The sequence below is a fragment of the Cricetulus griseus genome, chromosome 7, assembly GCF_003668045.3.
Source record: "Cricetulus griseus strain 17A/GY chromosome 7, alternate assembly CriGri-PICRH-1.0, whole genome shotgun sequence".
NCBI lineage: Eukaryota > Metazoa > Chordata > Mammalia > Rodentia > Cricetidae > Cricetulus > Cricetulus griseus.
In genome coordinates this window covers 96,311,879-96,330,350 of record NC_048600.1, presented here as the reverse complement: position 1 = coordinate 96,330,350, position 18,472 = coordinate 96,311,879, and the positions used below count along the sequence as shown (strand labels likewise).

General features: G+C 49.4%; 2 protein-coding genes across 3 annotated transcripts; one reads left to right on the top strand and one right to left on the bottom strand.

The window, feature by feature from the left end:
* The first annotated feature begins 2,609 nt into the window (after positions 1-2,609).
* Nle1 (notchless homolog 1) lies at positions 2,610-11,230 on the top strand. 2 transcript variants are annotated; one of them, XM_027426480.2, is made up of 13 exons: positions 2,610-2,666; positions 2,762-2,905; positions 3,997-4,214; positions 4,888-4,967; positions 6,115-6,191; positions 6,317-6,414; positions 6,696-6,888; positions 7,344-7,479; positions 7,618-7,664; positions 8,420-8,622; positions 10,095-10,254; positions 10,340-10,410; positions 10,943-11,230. In XM_027426480.2, exons 1-13 carry the CDS (start codon positions 2,649-2,651, stop codon positions 10,953-10,955), a joined length of 1,458 nt encoding a protein of 485 aa, XP_027282281.1. In that variant the 5' UTR covers positions 2,610-2,648; the 3' UTR covers positions 10,956-11,230. The 2 variants fall into 2 exon arrangements, with proteins under 2 accessions (XP_027282281.1, XP_027282280.1); XM_027426479.2 differs by having other exon boundaries at positions 2,619-2,672.
* Positions 11,231-12,733: 1,503 nt separating this feature from the next.
* Positions 12,734-16,919, bottom strand: Fndc8 (fibronectin type III domain containing 8). The gene is made up of 4 exons (XM_027426481.2): positions 16,708-16,919; positions 14,371-14,737; positions 13,426-13,662; positions 12,734-12,886 (listed from the first exon to the last, which is right to left on the bottom strand). The coding sequence occupies exons 1-4, from the start codon at positions 16,917-16,919 to the stop codon at positions 12,734-12,736; spliced, it is 969 nt and encodes a 322-aa protein (XP_027282282.1).
* Between the last annotated feature and the right edge of the window lie 1,553 nt (positions 16,920-18,472).

The window sequence follows — 18,472 nt, the reverse complement described above, 5'->3', positions numbered from 1 at the left end:
TCCTGGAAGTCAAGGATGTTGCCCAGGAATTTCTATCACCATTCCAGGTATGAAGCCTGGCAAACAGTGCCCTGGGTGTGTTTTCTTTCTTTCTTCTTTTTTAAATGTTTTTATTTATTTATTTATTTATTTTGAGACAGGTTTCTCTGGAGCCTTGGAGCCTGTCCTGGAACTTGATTTGTAGACCAGGCTGGCCTCGAACTCAAAGAGATCGCTTGTCTCTGCCTCTCCAGTGTTGGGATTAAAGGTGTGTGCCACCACCGCCAAGCCTGGGTGTGTTTTCTAAATGAATGAATGAACAAATGGATGGATGGATGGATGGACAGTTGGATGGTATTTTCATTCTTTTTTTTTTTTTTTTTTGGTTTTTCGAGACAGGGTTTCTCTGTGTAGCTTTGGAGCCTATCCTGGCACTCACTCTGGAGACCAGGCTGGCCTGCAACTCACAGAGATCAGCCTGCTTCTGCCTCCCGAGTGGTTGGGATTAAAGGCGTGCGCCACCAAAGCCCAGCTGGGTATCTTCATTCTTATGCTTTGCTCCACTTACATCTCTTCTCCCCTCACCTCTCATATTTTTCAAAACACACCTGAAGCCAGGCGGTGGTGACACACACCTTTAATCCCAGTACTAGTACTCAAGAGGCAGAAGTAGCTCAATGCCAGCCTGGTCTACAGAGTGAGTTCCAGGACAGCCAGCGATACACAGATTAACCCTGTCTTGAACTCCCCCCCCAAAAAAAAAAACCACACCTGAAAGATAGTGAAGAAAAGCCACAAATGGGGGCATACACAATAGCTTCTGCAAGTAGGGCTGTGGTTTTTTTTGTTGTTGTTGTTTTTTGTTTTTTTTTTAAGATTTATTTATTTATTATGTATACAACATTCTGCTTCCATGTATGTCTGCACACCAGAAGAGGGCACCAGATCTCATAATGGATGGTTGTGAGCCACCATATGGTTGCTGGGAATTGAACTCAGGACCTCTGGAAGAGCAGTCGGTGATCTTAACCTCTGAGCCATCTATCCAGCCCAGGGCTGTGGTTTTAAAATGTCGATATACAGCTACGTGACCTTGGATGTCCCAAGCCCTAACATCTGAGCTTGTTTATTTGTTTCTCTCACCTTGTTTTCCCAGCCGATTTCAGACTGGCTTCAAACACCTAGACTTAAGCAACTCACCACCTGAAAATCTGGAACCAGAGCTGTGTGTCACCATGTCTATCTTAATACACATTTTTTTGAACGGTAAATGTGTAGGTGCGTGGGTAGGTGGATTCCATGCTCTCAAGCGATCCCAAGCCCAGATCCTCATTTGTGACCCAAACAATGAGGTAATGTGACAAAGGATCTCACTGCTAGAAAAGCTTTGGCTCTGTAGCTTTTGGACCAAGGGATCCTTCATTCAATTCCTGATTAATTCACTCCATAAGCATTTCTTCTGTGTCTCCTATACACCAGGACACATGACCGATACTGAGGAGTGCCAGAATGCTTGGAAACCACAAAGCAAGAAAGACCATGTGCTAGGCAAGACTTCCTTAAGTAAAGGATAATTGAGTGAACCTATGCCAAGTTCCTAGAACACTGTCAGGCAGAGAATAGATGCTCAATTCATTTTGTTAGATGAATGAATGTACGCATGAATGAGTATATTTAAGGCAAGACATGAACACTGTGAATTGGTTCCCACCTGGGTCTGTGGAGGCTGTCACAACAGAATACCCAGGTGGAGATGTACTTTCTCACAGCTTTGGAGTTGTGAGTACAAGGTCAAGGTGCTAGCAAGATGGGCTTCTGGTGAGGCTGCTCTCCCCTGCTTACAGACAGCCATCTTCTGGGTTTACATGGCTTTCAGTCAAGGTGGAGGTAAACAGAAGGAGAACGGAGAGACTGGGTGTGCACTTTGGAGGCTTTTCCTCCAGTGACTCCATCTGCTAGGGGCTCAACCTTTCTGGCCTCCTTCAACTTTTATTACTTTCTTAGGAGCTCTGTATTCTTTCGACTTCTGCATGAGAGGAGTGGAGACTCAATTCTGTCCATAACAGCTCCAGACAGAATACACTGCCTATGCAAAAAGACAGATACAGGAGGGGGCCACACCTTGAAAGCGCTCAGAAAAAAATGCCAAGACAGCTGGGCACGGTGGCCCATCCTGTAATCCCAGCATCCTAGGAGGCACAGACAAGGGGATCGATCACAGAGCCCAAAGTCGATTTACACTACACACCCAAAGCCTATCTCAAAAGCAAATAAATTAATAAATAAGTGAAATAAGAAACACAAACCAACCAATAAACAAGGTTTCTGCCTCAACCCAATAGTTTTCCTGGTTTGGATTTCCACTCCAAGAGAAAAGGGGCTGCTGCCTGGACCCAAGCGCTCTGTGAGCTAGGCGGGCAAATCAATGAACTTCTTTGCGTTTTAGCTTCCGTGGTCTACTAAAGTTGGCAAGAGTCGCTATAATGAAGAGTGTGAAAGACCTCTGCCTGGGAAGGATGGAGAAGAAGGCGCAGAGGGAGGCCTCCTGGTGACTCCACTTGCACTCCAGCCTGACTCTCTCCTCCGAACACCAGAGGGCACTGTGACCTGCGGCTGCTCCGCGACGCTCCATCCCTCCGCCTCACTCCTCCTCCACGTGGGGACGCAGGATGGCGGACGCTGTGGCGGTGGGTGTACGCGCACAGGGCGGGGACGCCGGGTCTCCGCTTGGGGGTCCCCGGAGCGGAGGGGGAACTGATCGCCTCCCGGCTTGTTTGTGCAGGACGAAGCGGCGGCGGGCGACGTGCAGCGACTGCTCGTGCAGTTCCAGGATGAGGGTGGCCAGGTGCTGGGTTCCCCATTCGACGTGCCTGTGGACATCACGCCGGACAAGCTGCAGCTCGTGTGCAACGCACTGCTGGCCCAGGTGAGCACTCCGAGACGAAGCCGCGGTGTTTCGGACACACACACACACACACACACACACACACACACACACACACACTTCATCGGATGTCACACACACACACACACACTTCATCGGATGTCACACACACACACACACACACACACACACACACACACACACACACACACACACCGCTTACCGACAGTTGGTGGCATGGGTCGGTCCCTGGAAAAAGGTTCTCCATCGGATGTCACACACACACACACACACACACACACACACACACACACACACGCTTACCGACAGTTGGTGGCATGGGTCGGTCCCTGGAAAAAGGTTCTCCACGCCGGCCCACATGCAGACAGGCTATGTTTTGAATTCATCGGATGTAGTATTTCCGTGACTCCTTGTCTTAACCCAACTTAAGTATCCCCCACCCCTTATACAGAGATGCCCAAGCCTGATTAAATTATTCGCCTGGTGGTGTGCAGTAGTTGTTGAATTGAGCATTGGAGCCCAGATCGGTCTGACCAGGTTCAAAACTTGTGCACTTAACCTTTCTGCCCGTGTTACTGATGTTGCCCGCTGTTGGGGGAGGAGTGGCAGGCTTACAGGTGCAGCTGGTGGACCCCTATCCTCTTACTCTACCAGACCTTGGTCTGCATTTTTTAACCATTCCCTTGAATATTCGTTTTACAGGTGCAGCATGGGCTGGTGATTTCCAAAACAGTATATGATACTGTGTATCAACTCTCATCCTAGACCTTAAAATTAAGAAGAACCTGAATTAGTCAGGGTTAGGGCTTTGAGCTAATTGCTTATTTGCACTAAGCATTTTTTTCAGTCCACCAAATGGGGATATTAATGTTTATTTCCATATGTTTTGAGATGCAGATAAAGGATTCCAAAATTCTGTGAGTGGCCTAAGATTACTGTCAGTGATTTAAAAAGGTCGTGCATGGTGAGGAATAGTGAAGGTATCCCAAGCAGGGAGGCTGGAAGAAGACAGCCTCATCCCCCCACAGCTCCTCGGGGAGCTGGCTTTCCCCAGGGCAGAGGCTCACCTTCTGTGGCAGAGTGGCCCTTTACTCCATTTTTCTTGCCCTCAGGAGGAGCCCTTACCCCTTGCTTTCTATGTCCACGATGCTGAGATTGTGTCCTCCCTGGGGAAGACGCTGGAGTCGCAGTCCGTGGAGACAGAGAAAATCATAGACATCATCTACCAGCCCCAGGCAATCTTCAGAGTCCGTGCTGTGACACGGTGCACCAGCTCATTGGAGGGTCACAGCGAAGCAGTCATTTCTGTGGCCTTCAGCCCTACGGGAAAGTAAGGACATCGGCAGAGTCATTGGGATGTGAAGGTGCAGCCTCGGGCTGGGATGGAGCAAACCCTCCCGAGTTATGGTACATGGGGTCTTAGGCTGCCTGCCATAGACTTGAGGTCTAGATTCAAATTGCAAGTAAGAGATTTTCTTACTAGAGTTTAGTTTACAAAGGCTAAGGGTTCCTGCCTGGAAAGAGCCTGTCTTGGATCTCTGGAGATTTGGGCTGCCCCTTTCTTTCCAAGCTGTGTTACTTAAACAAATCAGGTTTCTGCATCTGTTAACTTCCCTATGAAAATGAATTGTTTCTTCACTCAGTGCTCCAAGAATATGAACTGTTGAGCTGGGTGTGGTGGCCCATGCCTTCAATCCCAGCACCAGGAGGCAGAGGCAGGGGGTCTTCAGAGTGAGCTCCAGGGCTACACAGAGAAACCCTGTTTCAAAAAAGAAAAAAATATGTATCAAACCCTGCTTATAACTGTAGCTGTTCCTGTCAGGAAAGAAGTGAGAAGTGGCCTCTTGGGGTCTTTTCTAGGTGGCATCAGTGTCCTGTTTCTCCTTCTCAGGGAAGGAGAGTCTGTTCCCTGAAGATGGTTGGCTAGGCAGCAGGAGTGCACATGTGCAGTGTCTCAGGGTGGGCCCCACCACTGCAGCAGTCAAGCGGCCTCTCTTCCCCAGGTACCTGGCCAGTGGTTCCGGAGACACCACTGTGCGCTTCTGGGATCTCAGCACCGAGACACCACATTTCACATGCAAAGGTCAGTGTGCATTTAGCCATCTAAGGGGTCTTAATGTGTGCCAAGTGGTTAGCTTAGTATCTTCTGGTAAGACTCCGAAGAATCCAAACCATTGGCATCCTGTTCCTTACAAACAAGTAGCTGACCTGGCGTTGGTGGCACACGCCTTTAATCCCAGCACTTGGGAGGCAGAGGTAGGTGGATCTCTGTGAGTTCTAGACCAGCCTGGTCTACAAGAGTAAGTTCCAGGACAGCCTCCAAAGCCACAGAGAAATCCTGTCTCAAAAAAAAAAATTTTTTTTTGGCCAAGCGTTGGTGGCGCACGCCTTTAATCCCAGCACTAGAGAGGCAGAGGCAGGCGGATCTCTGTGAGTTCGAGGCCAGCTTGGTCTCCAGAGCGAGTGCCAGGATAGGCTCCAAAGCTACACAGTGAAACCCTGTCTCGAAAAACCAAAAAAAAAAGAAGAAAAGAAGAAGAAGAAGAAGAGAAAAGAAGAAGAAGAAGAAGAAGAAGAAGAAGAAGAAGAAGAAGAAGAAGAAGAAGAAGAAGAAGAAGAAGAAGAAGAAGAAACAAGTAGCAACTGGACCAGTGTGGTGTGGAGGGAGGAGCTAAACTATTGGTAGCAGGGGATCTTCTGCCACAGGGGTTTTCAGTCTTTAGCATAGATCAGAATCACCTGGAGCTAGGCCTGGAGGGTTTGTTGAAATGCAAGATGCTAGCTGGGTCCCTAACCACTCCCCACACCCTCACATTCCCCAGAGCTTTTCTTTCAGCAGCTCAAGGGTGGGGCCTGAGTACATTTCTAAGAGGTTCTAGGTTCTGCTGCTGGTCTGGGGACCACATAGAGGAGTTCACTGCAGGGTATAGTCCCTATCTAAAGTTTAGTTTTTGCATCTGGAGAATAAGAGTGACTCTTGCTTTTCATCGTAGAGCTGGTGTAGAAACACCCCGTCCCATATGTCAAGTACAGACTTTTAGAAAGTGGCCGTGTTACCCACAGTAAGCTACACGGCTATAACACTTGGGCTGTTTTTTTCTTCCTTGCCTCTCCTTCAGTTCATTTATTTGGCAGTTGGCTAAGGGAGGTTTGCACTGTGTCATACACTGCTAGGCACTGGCTAGAGATAAAGATGAATGGACCTCTGTCTCCCTCCCCTGTTTTTGTAGGACACCGGCACTGGGTCCTTAGCATATCCTGGTCCCCAGATGGCAAAAAACTGGCTTCGGGCTGCAAGAATGGCCAGGTAGGAGACATCAGGATGAATGGGCAGAGGATGGCCTCTGGGATCTTGAAGAGTGTTGGGGGATAGCTGGGAGATGTTCGGTGGGACGGGTTTAGAAAGTCATTTTATGAGCTTCTGCCCTTCAGATTCTCCTATGGGACCCAAGCACAGGGATGCAGGTGGGCAGGACCCTCACTGGCCACAGCAAGTGGATCACAGGCCTGAGCTGGGAGCCCCTTCACATGTAAGTGACAGCTGAGACATGAACTGGCATGTAAACTGCCCCCTTCCCCTGCTCACTACAGAGACATTTTCTGGAGAGAGTGAGAGAAGCATCCAGATGTCAGTGACAACTTGCTTGGCCTTCCATGGCCACACCCCTGCTGCTCAGAGGTGGCTGAGCACAGCTTTGCTATGCAGTCAGAAAGCTGTCAAGAAGTTGTCATCAGCCTGAGTCAGGAATGAGACACACTATGACCAGCCACTTCCGGGTCAGACCTGAGGTTGCATTTCTCCCTTTACCAGGAACCCCGAGTGCCGCTATGTGGCCAGCAGCTCCAAAGATGGCAGTGTACGAGTGTGGGACACAACTGCGGGCCGCTGTGAACGAATCCTAACTGGGCACACGCAGTCGGTCACCTGCCTCCGCTGGGGAGGGGACGGCCTTCTATACTCTGCTTCACAGGACCGAACCATCAAAGTCTGGAGGGCCCATGACGTAAGGGCTGGTGGGATTCACAAGCTGGTCTCCTGGGTCATGGGTGCCGGTGCCAGTCACAAACCTGCTATCAGTGAGTCTGGTGTTTCCAGAATTATATTAGAGGAGTCCAGCCAGTGCTGCTGGAACATCAGCTCAGTGTTGTAGGGATTCTGGGTTGTTGTAGCTGTGTAGCCACCTACCACATCTCAAACCCATTTGACTGGGTAAACCCTTTTATCCCGATGTACTTCTCTGCCCTGAAGCAGGCCAGTACTCTAGCTTCTCCAATGAAGAGGAGCTTGAGCCTCCAGGTGCGGTTTGACGAAGGCGACCATGCATGAGTGATGAATTCTTGGGTTCCTGATTCTTGTCTTACGTTGTTCATCCCACGATGGGGGTATGATCTCTCCCCCTGATCCTAGGGTGTGTATGTATGTAACTGTGTATGTCTGATCTGTCTCCTTCTGCCCTAGGGTGTGCTGTGCCGGACTCTTCAAGGTCATGGCCACTGGGTGAACACCATGGCACTTAGCACAGACTATGCCCTGCGCACAGGGGCCTTTGAGCCTGCTGAAGCCACAGTGAATGCCCAAGACCTGAAGGGGTCCTGTAAGTGAGGGGAATGGGGAGCAGGCTGCCTGGGAAGGAAACAGTTCTTCAGCCTAGTAGGCGGATGTCTAACCAGTCTTGTGTTCTCTCTCTCTCTCACTCCCTCCCTCCCCCCAACCCCCCTTGGTACCTGCACAGTGAAGGAGCTGAAGGAGAGAGCATCAAGACGCTACAACCTTGTGCGGGTATGTGCCACCTAGCATGCAGCCCCAGCTCAGGATGTTCTGGGGGATGGAGAGGGGGTTCCAGACAGGGTTTCTCTGTACAGCCCTGGCTTTCCTGGAATTCACTCTGTAGACTAGGCTGGCCTTGAACTCAGAGATCCACCTGCCTCTGCCTCCCGAGTGCTGGGATTAAAGGCGTGCACCACCAACGTCCGGCATCGGTCATCATTCTTTATAATCTTCAAATCTTAAAAGACTGGGCATCATTTAACCTTTATTATCTTATTTACTACTATGTCTCTTATTTCCTTTGTTGTTTAAGGAACCACATTTACATGGTCTAAGGTTCAATAGATAACAAAAAGATAATGAAACGTCTCCTGTCTTTCACACAATCATGCATCCCTTCTGGAAGCACCCAGTGTTACCAGTATGGAGTTCATGCATTCAGTATACAGAGACACAGAGAGGGAGGGAGGGGAGGAAGAGGAGGAGGAGGAGGAGGAGAGAGAGAGAGAGAGAGAGAGAGAGAGAGAGAGAGAGAGAGAGAGAGAGAGAAAGAAAGAAAGCCATCTCCTTTTAGCACCATTCTGTATGTTGGCTTGTATCTTAGGACTCCTTCACACATGTATGGGATTCCTCCTCCTTATGGGCTAACCTGGAGTTTTGTGTGAGTTTGTGTCCCTTCCAGGCCTTATTTCCCTGGTTCTGGCCTCTGTCGCTGTGTGAATAGCCAGTATCAGACCACATCCAACACAATGTGCTTTCTTGCCCAGGGCCAAGGCCCAGAGAGGCTGGTATCTGGCTCAGACGACTTCACCTTATTCCTGTGGTCCCCAGCAGAGGACAAGAAGCCCCTTGCACGGATGACAGGACACCAGGCCCTGATCAACCAGGTGCTCTTCTCTCCTGACTCCCGAATCGTGGCCAGTGCCTCCTTTGACAAATCCATCAAGCTGTGGGATGGCAGGACAGGCAAGTGAGTGCAGGGATGGGGCCTGTCCCTGTTAGCAGTGTGGTATGGCATGAGCTTGGTGTAACTGCTTACTACTTGTGTGGCACTGGTGGAGTCTGATTTCCTCAGGCCACGCTTCTCTCTGACACATACACTTTACTTGCATTAGTAAGGTGGCGTCTTTAGGGCCAGCACTAAATGTTAGGGCTAGCCACAGGGCCAGGGATACAGCAGCAGCCTTGGAGAAGGTTAACAGTAGTTAGGACTGTGTTGTTCCTCTTGTGTTGCCCACACACCAGTGGCACCAGCATTTCTTGACAGAATTGCAAAATGTAGGGGTCAAGAAAGATGACTCAGCAGCTAAGAGCATGTACTGCTCTTGCAGAGGACCCAAGTTCAATCCCCAGCACCCACTTCGGGTAGCTCACAGCCACCTGTATCCAACTCCCGGAGGATCCAGGAGGCCTCTGACCTCCACAGGCACCTGCAGTCATGTATTTATTTAGAAATAAAAATGCCATCTCTTTTAAAGGTTAAAAATGTAAATGTGGAGGGGGCTGGAAAGATGGCTCAGAGGTTAAGAGCACTGGCTGCTCTTCCAGAGGTCCTGAGTTCAATTCCCAGCAACAACATGCTGGCTCACAACCATCTAAGGGGGATCTGATGCCCTCTTCTGGCACATGCAGCTAGAGTACTCTTACAAATAAAATAATCTTTAAAAATGCAAATGTGGACTCTAGATCTTGTGAATCAGAATCTGCATTTTGTAAGATCACCTGGTGATTTGTGCTGTCAGCTAAAGTCTGAGAGGCCCTGTTGTGAGGGGGCGTGGTGCACCAGCCATTATTGGATTGGAAAAGAGGCGTGTGAATGAGAGCAGAGAAGGAATGTCTGCCACTCTGTATTTTCATGTAGTTCTTTGAAATGATAATTCAGTTCCTTTAGGAAGCCAGGAAATACCTTTCTTTAATCCCAGCACTCAGGAGGCAGAGGCAGGTGTATCTCTGTGAGTTTGAGGATAGCCTGGTCTACAGAGTGAGTTCCAGGCCAGCCAGAGCTACACAGAGAAATCCTGTCTTGAAAAATCAAAAGGAAAAAAAGCCAGGAAACTGAGTCCCAGGCCTAATGGCTTATCCAGACATCACAGCTAGACACTATTAACTTGAAAGCTCCAGCTGGGCCTGGCCCACTGTTTCTCCATGCCACCTGTCAGCTGGCACCTGTTGTGTTGGAGGACACTGGGCAGATGGGCTAAGCAGGTGGCACATTTGGTTTTTAGACGTGCAGAATTGTACCAGTCTGGAGGCTTAGCAGGAAGCAGCCTCAGAGCAACTCAACTGGAGAAGTTTTACACAGTAGTAATGGCCAGTGATGATTAAAATGATCTAGCATGAGCCCAGGCAATGCCAGCAGTTAGCCAAGGTGGAGAGCCACTGTTGTGAGTGTAGAGGACATGTTGAAGATCTAATATCTGTCACCGGCTTCCCCTGCCTCAGATACTTGGCTTCCCTTCGTGGACACGTGGCTGCTGTGTACCAGATTGCCTGGTCGGCTGACAGCCGGCTGCTAGTCAGTGGCAGCAGCGACAGCACACTGAAGGTGTGGGATGTGAAGGCCCAGAAACTGGCCACAGACCTGCCTGGCCATGCTGATGAGGTGAGGTTGACCCCATGGGGGCTGGGATTAGCCCTCGCTCTGACTCTTGCCCTTACTACTCCACTGCCCAACCTCTTCCATTTAGGTATATGCTGTTGACTGGAGTCCAGATGGCCAGAGAGTAGCAAGTGGTGGGAAAGACAAGTGTCTCCGGATGTGAGTGGGGGTGTGGTAAAAGACTGGGGTGCTCGGTTCTCCTGGCCTCTGTTCTTTGCCGTGGCATGGAATTGGAGGGTGGGGGGCATATTTTTGTGCTCTGGAGGAAGGATGTGGGAGCTGGATTCTCCAGGGGAGGTAGAGCTAGGGGTTATGGGAGATCCTGAGGGAACCTGCAGGTCTCCACAGTGCAGCAAGCAGTAGTTCAATGTTAGGGTATCAGGCTCTGTACTTGTGGGCCATGAGTTCGGGTCCTAGTTGCCAGTATGCAGGCCCAACACCTGTCTAGACAGGAGGGTCACAGAAGAGGACACTGACACTGTCACTCTGCTTGTGACAGCAATTTGATGCTTGGTGATGGGCACTGCAGGATCTCAGGGCAGGATTGAGGGAAGGAGAGAGGTACTGGGGGGGGGACGGGACAGTTGTGGGTCACAGAGTCTGAGTGTAGCTGAGTCACAGAGCTACAGCGGATGCCAGGCTCTTGACAGGGCTGTAGGCAACATGAATCCGTCCCATGACTCCCCCACAGATGGAGAAGGTGAAGAATTCCACAGCTTCCTGACCTTACCTGGACTCAGCCTCTGCCTGCCCCGCCAGAGAACAAAGAATACAGGTGGCCATCTGCCCAGGACAGGCGGTCTACATGTGACTGTCATAGGAAGTTACAACATGGAGTTAAGCCATGGGCACTTCTGACTGTACTGACAGCAGTGGGAAAGCCAGGCCTCTGGTCCCCATGTCCATTTTCCATGTGTCAGCTGTGCGGGCCTACACTCTCAGCCTCGCCACGTGGCCAAATAAATAACTATTTTGCATTCATGTTGCAACTTCTTGTCCTAGAACCCCCACGATCAGTTGAGGACTCTGAGAAGGTCCATCTGGCCCTTCCCTTGCACTGTATGACAGCAGCCCATGCACCCTAGCTACCCTTCCTGCTGCTTCACTGTAAGCAGAGGGCAGTGTGCCAGTGGCCATAGGAAAGGCTAAGGCTATGCTGTCTGTGGTCATGCTGGCCATGGGCCCGTTTGCACCAACTAGAATTACTCACATCTAGAGACTTTTCTTGGCCTGCTCACAAGGGCTCTGGCATTAGAAAACAGAGTCTTGCCACCGCCTCTCCTGGCATTCTGCCTGAGGCCCTGCCACATACCTAGCACTGTGCTAGGCCCTCGGGCCAGAGAGGAAGGCCAGGGCCATCTCAGAGGACTCACCTGGGGGGTGAGTGGCGTGGGACACTAGCTGATATAGGCATGGTGTGATGAGGATCTGGGCCTTTTGAGGACCTTGAAGGAATGAAGGGTATCCCAGTACTTCAGGCCTTGGCTGAGACCTTTGCCCTGCCTTCATTTTCTCTTTGCTGTAAATAGTTAGCTGGGGCTCAGCGCTGTCTGTTCATGGTCTCCAGTCATCTGTGGAGGAATTTCTGGGTCTGCCCGACACTGGATGGAATGCTTCCCACCTCCATTTGGGGCTTTTAACTGTTCAGCACATCACCCAGCTGTGGTGGTCAGCCTCCCCTCACACATAAGAATAGGACTGTAGGGAGCCGGAGAGATGGCTTAGCAGTTAAGAGCACTGGCTGCTCTTCCAGAGGTCCTGAGTTCAATTCCAGCAACCACTTAGTGACCCACAACCATCTGAAATGAGATTTGGTGTCCTCTTCTGGCATGTAAGCATATATGCAGGCAGAATACTGTATACATAATAATTATTTTTTTAAAGAAAAAAAAAAAAAGGACTGCAGGAGAGGCACAGGGAACCACCATCTGCTTGGTGTCAGGCACTTCTGTGTCACAATGACCCTGAGCCTGTGCCTGAATGGCCTCAGGAGACAATGACCTGTTTGTACCTCACAAGGGGGAAGAGCTAGGGTTTAATCATCATATTCCCCCAAAGCTGGGCTCTTAGTCTTGAGTGTCAGCCTGTGCTTATTCTCATGCTAGACTGTTGGTTCTGACAAGAGGCTAGTGCTCTGGCTCAGCTCAGGTTTATGGCAACAGGAAGCAGACTTTCAGGGTATTAGATGGGCCTTCAGTTCTTTAATGAGGGACCCGAAACCAGCCCAGGTCCAGGAGAAAGGAGGGCGCCTACCAGCTGTTGGGCAATGGCTGATCCTGACCCAACCTAAGGTCTCTAGGTGGATGGGGCTCATGTCTATCCTTGACCCAGATCCAAGGGTGAGGTTCCAGTACATCTGCCCCAGGCCGTTGGCTAACAGGGTAACTAGCTGTTCTTTGGCTTGGTGCTTGGTGGTACAGTACATCTCACAATTCTGGTTCCTGAGGATTTGTGGGCAAGGGATAACCTTGACCCACGCCTCCTAATATGGATATAGGTATTCCAGATCCTCCAGCCTCCGCATCTCCTCCATTGCCATGGACACGGTTCTCCTCTGGGGTTGTTTACGCTGCACAGTGACCTGGATGGGATTGTTCTCAGGAAAGCTGTTGAAGTCAGTAGGTACAGTTGCAAACTGAAATAAAACAATCACCCTCAGGATGCCCTTCCAGGCCAGAGAGTGGCTCTTCACTCATCTCCATCACCCTCTTGCTGCTAAGTGAGACCTTAGCCTCATGCAACATAGATATTGTGGGGTCCTCTACCCTAGGCCCCTGACACCTGCAAGCTGTTCCTTTTGGTCTCTTTTTCTCCTCAATTTCTAGTCTGTTCACAATTACTGAAATTGAGGTATATGAGAATTCTTAGCTTTGGAAAATGAACACCGTGGCAATAGTGCTACAATTATCAGTTTGCATTTCTAATGGGCCCTGAACAGCTTAACCCCTAAACCTCCCAGAAGATAGAGGTCTGGGATTAATGCTTCTGGGTCCAGGCATAAGCAAGCAAGGACAACATGACACTGGGGGCATGTTCCAGCCTCCTGTTTGGTCTTCTACTTGTCCACTTGTAGTTTCTCACCTATCTGAGCCAATGGTTCTGTCCTTTGATGCCTTAGTTCTCTGGATCGGACCTCCCTCCCCAGCCCTGGGCCTTTCTGCTACTAGGACTTACTTTATAGGGCTTGCACCACTTCCCCACCCCCGCTGTGTTGGCTGCACGGACAGTAAGGCAGTAACTTGTGTTTGGCTTCAGCTCCATCAGCTTGACAGTGGTGCCCAGGATCTTGTTGAAGATCCAGGGGCGGTTCTTGACCCTGGGCATATCCTTGTCACCCTGCTTGGTTGCCTCCTGCAGTAGGACCTGGTAGAAACTGACTTGCTGCTTGCCCACAGCATAAGTCCAGGAAATCTAGGGGAAAAGAGAGCCCAGGTTTCCTCAGGTCTATCCTGACCCTTGGGATAGGTCACAGTGGCACTTCCATTCCTGTTCCAGGTCTAGAGGAAAGTACACATGCCTCCCTGGGGAAGGGAGGAGCTCTACCCACTGCTCCACCACAGGGTGCTCCTCACTCCGTAGACCTAAACGGTCAGGTCAGCTGAAAGCTACCTATGGAAACCATCTTTTCCACCTGCAGAGAGTGTCACACAGCAGCTAAATGACAGACTAGAAGTCTGGCTCAACATCAGGGACTTAACCATATTGTTTCCATTGCCTGGAACTATTTAAACAGTGTGCATTATCAGGCCTCCTTCAAACCCTCTAGGGATGGAGCCTAGTAGTCTAAATATTAACAAAATGGCCTAGAGGAGCATGACTGTCAGTAGCACTTGGTTAGAAGCAATGACACATTGAGGCTGCTCCTCACTTCTACATTTCCCAGTTCCAGCCATTACTCAACTGGAAGCAACCTTTCTCAGAATTCCTGTGAAACTATCTGAATCTCCTCCGCATTGAACAGGGAAGCAGTGAGCCCATTTCATCTTGCACTAAAGCTCCATAGACACCCCTGCCCTTCTTCCTTCCATAACCATGAACTTGAGATCCAAATGCAGTGCTGAGGCCTTCACACTCCCCACAGCCCCCACACTGTAAGCCTTCACCAAGAGAAAACCATACCACAGCTGTGGAATCGCCAACAGTGTGTTCACAGATGAAGGGGGCCTCTGGCACATCCATGACCACAGAAGACTCGGAGCGTGTTGAGGAGGTATCCGTGTCCACTGCAGGGTTGTCAAGGTCCAACAGGCCCCTGGGGGCCACCTGGCCATTAGATGAGAGGGGGCAAATGGCCAATTTTTCCTTTTCTGTGTTCTTGGCCATTGACGATAAACTGAGTTTGTTCAGCTCACCCTCCAGCATCCCTGCAAAGAAGCTGCTGTTGGGCTGAGTCATGGCCAGTTTGATGGGGTTCAACAGAGTGGATGATATGGGGGACATACTAGTGTCATCGGAGCTGTATTCTGAATCTTCCGGCATCTGCTTCCTGGAGTGGGAAAGACATGGATGTCAGATGAGGGAGGCCACCCCACCCCAATCCATCTAGCCTGAGGAACCCTGAACGCATGACCTGGGGGGCTCACTCTACCAGCATCCCCAACTGTGGAGCAGCTTGGAACATACTACATGTAAAACCAATAGTCTATATTATGTGCAATATGTATATTAGAGGAATGTTCTTGTTCTAGTACTCAGGAGACTGAGGTGGGAAGATGGAAAGTCCTAAGCCAGTCTGGCCTATATGGTGAGACCCTTGACTCAAAAAAAAAAAAAAAAGAAAGAAAAAGAAAATGTGAACACAACAAAACAAAAAATCCTTGTTCCCTGTGGTGTTTTGAATGAGAATGCCCCCCCCCCCCCAGGCTCAGATGTTTGAAAGCTTAGTCCCCAATTAGAGGAACTGACATGGAAGGGGTAGGAGGTGTGGCCTTGTTGAAGGAAGTGTATCACTGTAGGTGGGATTTGATAGTCCAAAAGCTGGCACCAGGACTGGAGATAGGACTCAGTGCTTAAGAGTACAGGATGCTCTTTTAGAGGACCTGGATTCAAGTCCCAGCACCTACATGGCAGCTTACAACTGTCTGTAGCTTCAATTCCAGGGGAATCTGACACCTTCACAGACATACATGTAGGCAAAACAACAATGAACATAAAAATAAAAATAAATAAATCTTAAAAAAAAAAGACAGAGCACCACCCCCCAATCTGTCCCCCCGAAATTTGGGGATCAGATGTAAGTAAGCTCTCAGCTAGTGCTCCAGCACCACACCTGCCTGCCTGCCACTATGCTTCCTGCCCTGATGACACTGGACTAGCCCTCTCTACCTGTAAGCGAGCCCACAGTTAAATGCTTTCTTCTGTAAGCTGCCTTGGTCATGGTGTCTCCTCACAGCAACAGAATAGTAACTAAGACATCCCCCCATTCTTTTTTTTTTTTTTTTTTTTTGGTTTTTTTCAAGACAGGGTTTCTCTGTGTAGTTTGGAGCCTATCCTGGCACTCACTCTGGAGACCAGGCTGGCCTCGAACTCACAGAGATCTGCCTGCCTCTGCCTCCCGAGTGCTGGGATTAAAGGCATGAGCCACCAACGCCCGACGACATCCCCCATTCTTATGTTTTTTTTTTAAATTAGGGGGTATTTTAAATACACACTTTTATTTGCTCTCATCCAACTTCAGAAATTAAGACACATTAGCATTACCAAGACCCCTGGATGCTTCTCTCACACTACATATCCTCCAGTTGGCAAAGGAAGTTTTTGTTTGTTATTCACTATGTGTCATCTTAGGCTTGTTGCATATGTACATTAACCCAAGGCAAGACCTATTACTTTGCATGTCTTTAGACTCTATATAAATAAGAGGCATCGTCCGGCACATACCTATCCAAAACTTGGGTTTTGCTCTGTGTTGTGTTTTGATTTGTCTGTGCTGATACATGTAGCAGAGGCTTCGGCCATTTTGTCCATCTCATGTGTCTTGTGACATGAATATTTGTTGCTTTTAACTTATGTGTGTCCATGTTTTAACTACATGTATGTATAACACCAACACCACTCACACAAGGCCTGATGTTCTTTGAAGGCAGGGGCTATGCTTCCCAGCTTTGCATTCCCAACTTAACACCGGGTTATATTTCTCACCGAGAGGAAAAGAATTTAGTGGCATAAAGTAGAGGAAACCCACATTTACTAAGAGGGCCAGTGGACCAGGGCAAGGACAATCCAGTGGGAGAAATGAAAGGGAGAAGCCCGGATGGGGCAGAGTGCTGGTAGCGACCACCTAGCTAACCAATCCAGAAAGGTCTCCTAGAGGTGGCAACCTGCAGGCATTCACAACTGACGTGGGGCACAGGGGATGCATGGGGAACCTGCTATCTTGTTCTTCCCTGAGGGACCCCAGGGTGGGCTGCAAAGCTTTCCCAGCCTTTGAAAGAAGGGCCCAGAATTGTATCTTACATGACATTGGTGGTGTCTTCCTCTAAGTAGTTGACCAAGCTGCGTCTTGAGGAAAGCGGGAGGCCTTTGGTAGCCATGGGCCGGTTCAAAAACTTGGGGTTTGGACAGGGCTTCGGCAGTTGGTCAACCACATTTATAATGCTGAGGGTTTCCTTCTTCTTCGGTACAGCCTCCTCCCCATCCCCCACTTTACAGAACACCTCTGTTGCCATCTGGTGGGGGTGGGATCAGAGCCGTCACCACTGTGCAGGACAACCAACTGGCAGGAAGCAGAGAAAAACTGAGGCAAAGGTCCCGCCCTTAGTTTGGGTGGGATGGGTGTCTAATGAGCTGACTTCACAATCGTCCTAGAGTGTAACAATTAGGGGCCAGCCTCCCCTTGATGTGAGGTTTTCTGTGCAGCTGGAGAAACCAAAAGACTGTGTGAACGGTGGGGTAGAGCCAAGAAAACAAACTTCCTGGCCCCTTCCAGCACACATGGCCCCTTCTAGGCCACATTTGTGGCCACAGCTGCTCTGTCATCTGAGGACTTCAAAAGGCTTAACAACCTGTGTACTTTAGAGCTGTCCTGGAAGGAGGAGCAGGCTAGTGACAGAGAAACACCACCTGGGCTGAGTCATAGAGTCATTAAAGAGGATGACTTTGCCTACTGATGCTAAGGCTTTCTGTCCTGACATCTAAGCAGGAAATCCCACTGTGGCCAGTAGCACAGGCACAGTGAAAGCTTTCTGTAGGTTGTAGCTCCCAGAGAAGATGGCTTTAATGCTAGAATTCCAAATACCCTGAACAATGGAGAGACAATGGTGAACATGGGGAAATATTTCTAAAAATGGGCCAGACTTCTCTGCTATGGAGAGAGCACAAGGTAGAAAGCGAACCCACATCTTCCGGGGAGGGGAGAAAACAAGTTCAGAAACACTGGCTTTGCAGTTGGATGTGGGCTTGAGATTCAATTCTGTGCTTGCTAGCTGCGTAACTCGGAGAATAAATGTCTTCCTGAGTCACAACTCAACTACAAAATACAGAGAGAAACAGAACCTCACTCAAAGGTTTGTGACACTGCTTTATTTCTCCCACTGGATGTGGTAAAGAACATTTCAAAATAGTAAACTGTGTTTCACATGTTCTAAATACTCAAGCATTGACTCCCACTAAAATCTTTGGAAAATGCCTGGTGGTGATGGTGTACATCCTCATTCAAAACACTCAGGAGGTGGCCAGCCTGGTCTATACAGTAAGTAGCAAGACAGCTAGAGACGCACAGAGAAATCATGTCTCAGAAAAGAAAAACCTTCAGAAAATATGGGGCTAGAGAAGTAGATGCTGAGTTATGAACGCTGGTCCTCTAGAACAACCAGTGCTCCTAACTGCTAAGCCACTTCTCTAGCCCCCATCTGTAACAAGTCCAAGGGAATCTGACCCCCCTCTTTGGCCTCCTCAGGCACCAGTCACGTAAGGGGTGCACAGACATCCATGCAGGCAAAACATTTATATGCATAAGATAAAACTTAAAACACTTTTTTTTTTTTTGGAAAATACAGGGGTGCAGGTGTGAACTTCACTGGATCATACAATCTGTAATGGTGTGAACTGATTGCTCCTTATTGTCTGTTTCCCTAACGTGAATGCTACTAGAAGGCGGGTATGCTTCACTCAGTAAGTAGGGTGTGAATGTCCCTAGCGTTGGGAATGGAGGCTAGTACACAAGGGACTCGGGGGGGGGGGGCAGGGGGAGAGGAGAGGGAGAGAGGAGGAGAGAGGAGAT